The sequence below is a fragment of the Micropterus salmoides genome, unplaced genomic scaffold, assembly GCF_014851395.1.
Source record: "Micropterus salmoides isolate LMB-PRFRI ecotype aquatic unplaced genomic scaffold, ASM1485139v1 Ms_hic_scaffold_2965, whole genome shotgun sequence".
In the NCBI taxonomy this organism is placed as follows: domain Eukaryota; kingdom Metazoa; phylum Chordata; class Actinopteri; order Centrarchiformes; family Centrarchidae; genus Micropterus; species Micropterus salmoides.
The window spans coordinates 19,688-27,895 of record NW_024042223.1 but is presented as its reverse complement, the minus strand read 5'-3'; the positions used below and the strand labels follow the sequence as shown (position 1 = coordinate 27,895).

General features: G+C 37.5%; 1 protein-coding gene across 1 annotated transcript; it reads right to left on the bottom strand.

Annotated features, from left to right (window-relative positions):
* Positions 1–1,758: 1,758 nt before the first annotated feature.
* LOC119882174 (lumican-like) lies at positions 1,759–4,735 on the bottom strand. The gene is made up of 2 exons (XM_038692185.1): positions 3,827–4,735; positions 1,759–3,383 (listed from the first exon to the last, which is right to left on the bottom strand). The coding sequence occupies exons 1-2, from the start codon at positions 4,701–4,703 to the stop codon at positions 3,229–3,231; spliced, it is 1,032 nt and encodes a 343-aa protein (XP_038548113.1). The 5' UTR covers positions 4,704–4,735; the 3' UTR covers positions 1,759–3,228.
* Positions 4,736–8,208: the final 3,473 nt, after the last annotated feature.

The window sequence follows — 8,208 nt, the reverse complement described above, 5'->3', positions numbered from 1 at the left end:
TACAAATATTCAAAATACAGATTGTACATTAACTGCTAAGTGTACTAACAGACATGGGACAGCAGTATCGTCTCTAATCCACATCTGTCAATGGATAAAGATTTATTCAGCCTACTTACTCGTAAATTGGATGGTATCCTTTTGATTTCATTGTTTTGTGCACACCATGAAATTTTTCAGACTCCTCTAATCACAAGACTAAGACCCTGACACCCACATGAATGGGTGAAAAACATGAACAGAATTCCCTAGATTCCTTATTCCTCTCTTAGTGTTTCGAAGTGACCTATTGAGATGCAAAACAAACAGTGGAGCAAAAATGTTTAGCTTGGTTTTTTCTGCAGGAAAATAGCCATGCTGATGCAAAACATTTTGATGAACGTGCATGAACCATTCTTGAAATCTTTAGCTAAATGACAACAATTTTATCACGTTTGATCACAGGTGGTGGCAACGAGCGCACAGAGGGTCCCCTGACAGGCCAAATATGCAGCCTAAAATTTATCCTGTGGAAACAGTATACTAGGACAGTGCTATCTTGAGGAAACTTTAACTGTTTGTATTGAAGCTCCACAGGGAAGCTTTACTGAGAAAATAAAATACTTTTAAACCATCATGGGACATTTGTGGTTTCTGTCTGAGACAGTTGGAAGGGTAGATTTACACAGAAAATATCTTAAAGCTGCAGTATTAAGCAAAACCCTGCAACCCCTGCATCCCTCCAGGACCAGCAGTTTTTGCTTCACTCTGCAACTACAGTACATTGAAAAGTAGGACAGAAGAGAGATGATAGGTTCTCTATTTCACTAGTTAATTAATGACTTGAGACACATAGGATACAGTGCAGATGAAGAACACAATGTACGCCTCCTTGAACTTTTGGGCCATGAATGTCAACAATATGTATGAAACACACCAACAAGAATAAATATATGAATCTTTCATTCATCTTCAAAACTGTTTTTTTTCCCGTTTGTAAATCTCAGGAAACATTATGACTTCATACCAAAGATTTAGGCCAGAAAGGAAGATCTTAGCTGCCAAAAAAGCCAGCTCACTCCACAGAGTAAGTAGTAATGTGCAACTAATCATGTCGTAATGCTCAGGTGAAATCTGATACTGGTTGATATTGTGTAATATCTCTGTGGACAAGACTGACAGTAGATTTTATGTTGTTCTGTTTGTGTGCTCTTTTCAGTTGGCTTCAGCTTGGTTGTAAAAAACAGACTTTAAAATATGTTTCTAATTTTTATAATGTATGATTTGAACCAGTATAGAGCAATACGATTCTTAGTATCCTAGGGTGACGTCAGTGCAAAGATTTGCAGTGAATGCCCAAAGTAGGTTACTTCATTTACAGCATACTTTAACAAGTACTACTTTAAAATAAGGCATACTTTATAAACACTGTATGTAATGGTTTATTACACCAGTGTTTTATTTTTATTTTTTACAATTTGGCAACACCAAAGTTGTCTTCATTGGTGGCTAACTATGGATTTATAAAGAACTAATATAGGATCTACTAATAATTAATAAAACCTTAGTTACAAATGATAAGCCATTATAAAGTATGCCTTGTTAAAATGTGGTAAATTAAATAAAATGCACAATTTTCCTGTCAGCAATCTTGAAAGCAATCCTTAATCCTGCTACACTTATATTTATGCTGAGTCAGATAAGCTGGCTTTATCAGTTTGTTTCCATACATGCCATAAATTAATTACAGCAGGTTTAAAAAGCGATATCATACAAAAATGTTGGAAATATAGTTTATTCAACTGTGTTTGGTTTCCTCACAGTAAATCCAAGAGCAGTTACTGAGTCCACAAAAGAAATCATGATGAAATGAAAAATTACCCAAACAAAATGTGATATTCTAATTAACATGACACTGCTGCCGAGTTGACTTCGTATTGGTAAAAAGTATTTATCAAACATGGTAAACAACAACGTAACAATGAAAGCACCTTAACTGCAAAAGCTGTAGTTTATTATCAAAGAATGGTACCATTGGTTGCATGCAAGTAATGCATATGTTGTATACAAATCAGGAATGCACATGACAGTGGACAGCTAGGAATTAGGTAAAGTAAAACATTGTGACTTGTGATTTCAAGAAGACATCATCCTATCATTTCAAGGTTTAACTGAGCAAAGAAATTTCAAGGATAATACCTCTGTCTTTTAATCACGTGCCTTTTATTCTTGTTTTTAACATCAAGTACTTCAAAAACATATACGTCTTGCTTATTTGTTGGGAAGCTATTTCTGAGAAGATATGGAAATTTCTTATCTGAGTATATACATTTTCAGTCAGTCAGTGGCACATCGTGCTTCAAGCCATTGTATGTGAAGAAGGCAGGCAATGGCAGATACGAGTGAATGACACTGGTATTTTCCTTAAAACCACTTTAATTCATTCAAGATGTTGAAAATGTGACTGCTGTGTAACTGCTTTTTTACATTTGTTCATCATCTCTCACACCAGGCATTATACACTGAAAGTCTTTATTTGCTGGTCCTTTGCACAGCAATGGATTATTGTACCCAAATTATATTATACATGCTAAACACAGGAACATAAGACAGACAACAAAATGATAATTGAATTGAGACATTGGAGCCCTTGTTTACCCCATTGTGTCTGTATTCAATAAAATCAAATGGACATTTGGAATGTTTAAAGTGTGTGTTTTTCTATGAATGAATTTTTTATTCATAGAACTTTTGGTCATTCTCCTTTTTTATATATATATATATATATATATATATATATATATATATTTTTTTTTTTTTTTTTTTTTCTTCCTCTATTTTTTGCTTCATGTTTATTTCAACAATGAGAATATTCATTCATATCTAGAGCCAAATATTAACACTTTTTGGTGCTTCATAAATTTAACAATGTGATTTCATGTTATATTGTATATTGTTATGTTATTTTGCAAAACATATTGCAATAAGATTTGCATAATTGTCGATAGCTTGACTTGCCATCTATTGTATTTCAAATTTGCCCAGCTCTTGATTTACTCAAGATATATATTGAATTGATGAAGATGCCATTACAGTACCCCAAATTTGCATACTACTTATGTGCAAGGACATGTGAGTACTATGAAAGGAGAGATATTAAGCCATTTATTTCCAGAAGGCTTTGGGGTGAGTTGTGCAATGGTGGTAGATAAGGGGGTCATGGAAAGGTCATAGATTTGGGGGAGGTCCTTATTCAAACATGATATCTGATGCTTGACGCAGGCAGTTGGAAGACTCAGGGGGCATGCTGCTGTGTGTGATGTTGTTGGCATCCAGACGCAGATGCTTCAGACGGGAATAGTTGAGGGGTCCAACGTACTTGCAGAAACTTGCCAGGTCAAACTCTGCAGAGAATCAAAAATACAGGGAAATGTATGTAAATTGGTAGAAAGACCACTCAAAATGTATCAAATACCTTTCAACCCCATATACTGGGGATCAAAGGTACTCTGTGGAGTTTTTGACCACTAGTGATGCTATGGGGCAATGTTTTTAGGTGCATGTGGTTTCATGCTGGTCTAGTGGCGATAACAGACATAGAAGCATGGCAGTGTCCCTGCATAGGCAGTGAAAGAAGAAGACTGTAAGCTAGCAAACATGGATGCAAACAATACACAATTTAAAATATTTTAAAAAGTAGACTTTGCAAATACTTTTCTAAGGGATACTTTCTGTGTTTTGGTGAAACATGCTAAATGTAATCATAATTTTAAGATTTTTCAGATAAGATAATTTTCAGAGTGTATCATAAAATACCAATAAGTAAAGATTGACAGTTGCCACTCACTGTTGATCTCGTTGGCCTGAAGGTAGAGTTGCTCCAGCTGCTCGTTGATCTCAGGGATGGACTGCAGTTTGTTGAAAGACAGGTCCAGCTCCACCAGCGATGTAACATTGAACACTCCAGCAGGGAGCCCGGAGTCCACCAGCTTGTTGTGGGAGATCCTCAGGTACTGCAGTGAGGGCAGCTTGTTCAGGTATCCTGCTCCGACACTGTCAATGTCGTTGTAGTCAGCATAGAGGATTTCCAGTGAACTTGGGACTCCGGCTGGCAGCTTCTTCAGCTTGTTGTGGCTCACATCCAGGGACAGCAGCTTCTTCGGCCCTTTGAATGCCCCCGCTATGGCTTCAGAGGTGAGCTGATTGTGCTGAACGTTGATGGAGGTCAAATTCTCCTTGTCTGTAAGAAGTCCCGAGGGGAACTTGGACAACTTGTTGTGCATCATCTTAAGCTCATCAAGGGACTTTGAGGGAGGAATAACTGGCTCTGTTAGGTTATTGTTGCTGAAGAACAGCTTCTCCAGGGCTGTGAGTTTGTCGATTGTGCCCTTTGCGATCTTAGCATTGGTAAGCTGGTTGTCGTCAAGTACCAGCCAGCGAAGTGAATCAGTAACATTATCAAATACACCTGCCTTGATCTCTTCTATTTGGTTGTTCTGGAGGTACAGGTACTTGATCCCTGTTGGGACTATGGGAACAAACTTGAGCTTACGGCTGTCACAATACATGGCACTGGGGAAGATGATTGGACAATCGCATTCTTGATTACAGTTGGGCCCTGAGGGTCCTAGAATGGAACCTAGCGGCTGGTAGTCGTAGTCATAATACTGGCACAGGGCGACGCTGACCAATATGGCCAACAGTGGTAGACGGAAAGGAAACATGGCTTCTGGGGATCCAGCAGACAGAAGGACAGGGGAGGCAGGGGATAAGATAGAAAGGTTAGAGGGATCAAGAGTAAACTAATAACTTTTTACAGACATGAAATATAAATTGATTTGTTTTCTTACAGCCTGTGTCACAGTTAGAATTCTGGTGGCAAAATTATAACTCAGTTCAGTTCAACGTTCAGATCAATCATGCATCAAGGATTTATTAATAAAATAAAGAAAATCAAAGGACAAAATAAAAATTAAACAAAAACGACCCCCCCCCCACACACACACACACACGCACACACACACATACCATATTGCCACACCCACTCCCCACAGTATTATAGACTATTATATAATCGGTCAAGAGTTCAGTCAACCAGTTGAAGACCAACGAGTCCCAGATTCCTTGATTCAATTATCTGTGTCGAGCCACATCATTAAAGCTGTAGTTTGAAACAAACTGCATTGCTTCCAGCACCACTTCATCAATCAGTTTGATACATTTCTACATAAACCAGTGATGGGAGCAATAATGCAACACAGATTAGAGTAGACTACACAATTTATGTACGTACATAAATATTACACCAATCGTCTGCATATGTGTGAAACATAAATAGAAATGATTTCCTTTGTTAGTTTTATAAATAATTAAGCAAGCACATAGAACAAGTAACTAAAAACAGCTATAGCTAGTTTAGGTATAACGATTGTAAAAAATCAACCCTTCAGCCAATGCAAAACCAGAATGATTAATTCCAGACCCATGAAAAATGCAGACAGAAACTGGATCCAAGTGCAGTATAATGTTTTCCAAAGTCTAAAGTCACTGAAATCTAAGAAAGAGTCCCAGAATACACTGTAGATCTATATAAACATGTATCATCTAGGCTAATACACTGGTGGTTTTCCTGAAACATGTGCAAATCATCTTGTATCACTTAATTTTGTTCATGCACTGGTACTCCTGCCTTCTCTGTTGCAGCACTAGCCACTGCCCAAAAGCCTAGCAGTGACAGCTGATAATCCCATCCGGAAAACAGAAATAAAGTGGATAATCAAACAGGAAATCACAATCCATGCCTCCATATGCAAGCTTACCTGGGGTTCTCTCTTCGTGTGCGTGGGCTGGAGGGCCAGTAGGTAAGAACAGTGTTGTTCAAAACTGGTAGTCTCTGGAGAAAAACACAAAAGGAAAGAAGGAGAGAGGGGGAGGAGAGAGAGAGAGGGGTAGATGGAGAGACAGAGAGGGAAAAAGGGAGGGGGGGTTTCTTCAGCAGACTGGAGTCAGGTCGTCATATAAATTGAAGATGTCATCCGTGTAAATGTCTGGTAAAGCAGAAAAAAAATGCTTTTACCTAACCAAGAGCAGGTGCAACAAAGAACAGAATATTAGACCAAAAAAAAGGTAAAGAAATGTATGCTGTTAATATTACCTTAACATTTTTTTTACCATTTATTAACTTTACAAACCACCCCTTCTAGTGCATTCTGGTAATTGTCCTCTAAACAACCACCCCAAAGTGCGTGCAAGCAAAACTAAAGCTGGATTGGCTGTTTGAGGAAAAATCTCAAAGAGTAGGAGAAGCTATGTGTGGAAAAATGATCTCTGGCAGCCATTTAACCCAGACGCTGGTTAAGAAGAAGAAGAATTTCAGCTGCACCTCTTGAGCTCTGAATAAGGCTTTGGAAAATCTGAACAAAAGGTTATGAGACGGCCAGAGTAGACTTGCATAACACTTGACGCAAACATTTCTTCTTTATTGTAAGCAAAGTGGCAACATTTTCACAGACACGAGTCACAAAGTGTCACAGTCAAAGAAATAAAATAAAATAGAATCAAATAAATAAAAAATACAACACCAGATAGAAAATACAGTCAGTGTACAGACATGTAACTGTAGGTTAAATCAAATCCATCGATCCATATGTCTTTGTTAAGAATCATTCTACTTTACATTCTTGTACTCCCACATTTTTCTTCTCCACAAACTCTGCGATTGCCCTCTGTGTTATATACTTCTCAATACAAATCCAGACAAATGAACAAAATGGACCCAAGGTGGTGTTCCACTTATCTGATAGCCGCAGTTGAGGAAGGGGGTGGGGGAGATAAATGGCCAAATGTTTCTCCCATTTGTTGGTGGACGTCCATCACACCTTCAGAGCATGCTTGGAATTGACACCTGGATTTAATTGGTCGCAGTGCGGTTTGTTACTCCACTTACATACCATTCTTAGAGACCATCTTGGACGATTTGTTGTGTGTGGAAAACTTTCATAACTCACATTCTAACTCAAGATATCTGATTTCCCAAGATACAAAAGAAAAAAAATGAATGTGCTCATTTTGCACATTTTTCTTTTTCTCCCACAGCAGAAAATCTGTTTAGCAAAATGTGTCATTCCACAGTGTTTAAAAAAAATGTATGTGCTTGCTTGCATCTGCAGACTCGTTTGACCCTAACCATTTTTCATTGACTTAATAATAACACCAACAATCTCATAGATCTAAAAACACCATTTTGAGGAGTTTTTTTTATGTGCCACTTTACTTTTGCTATTGTGTAAGTTCAAAAGCTCAGTCAGCCGGTGGGTGATAATCTAACACAGCACTGCAATACATTGTGTGAGTCATTTCATTATCATGGCCTGCCACGTCTGTTTTAGCCTCAGTACACAGAGTGTAACAAAATGGTAGAGGAATGAGGCATGAAGGGAAGGGTAAGGCTTGTGATGATTGAACCAAAGGATCCTGTTGTGAAGCTGTGTTTAGCAGACTCTCCATGCTTCTTCAAAAATTTTAAATTATAGGATTGATTGCACAAACTTTGTTGAAAAAGAATGAAATGTGCCTTTAATTTAGATGCTGTACTTTTCAAACATGGGAACAGTGGTTAGGAAGAGCATGAAGCCCAAAACAAGCTCCTCATTTAAGTACACAATTCATCTCAAAACCTACATAATGAGAAAGCAAACGGTAGTCAGTCATTCATCTAAGCAAACTTAATGCATTTAAAGTTTTTGTTATTAGAAGATGAAAATGACCTATAACTATTTCCTCTCTCTGCAGCATCTATTGAAGCCATATATTATTTTTCTTTGTCTATTTTTTCTCTTTCTCTCTTACATTTCTTATTATCTTGAGAACATCTGTTTTTGAATAATAGATTACGATAACTCCCTTTTTTCACTCTCCCATGTGTGTCTCTATTGACATTCAGTGATAGATGACTTTAGAGTCACAGTAGATTCCCCAAAGGCCATGTGAGCAAGTCATTAGTATTGTTGGGTCAAACCCTTCAAAAAGGTTTTGAAGCCCTTAAAGGTCACTAAACACATGTACATGATTAACTGAGAAACAATGAAGGTGTTTAACATGTATCAAATACTTTTTAGAATCTCAGCAAACTGTAAATTCACTCATTTTATCAAGTCATATTTTATCATAAATGTTATGTTATTTATATGTCTCCTTGTTTATTTTACCACAGTCCCTAAAGGTTTCTTA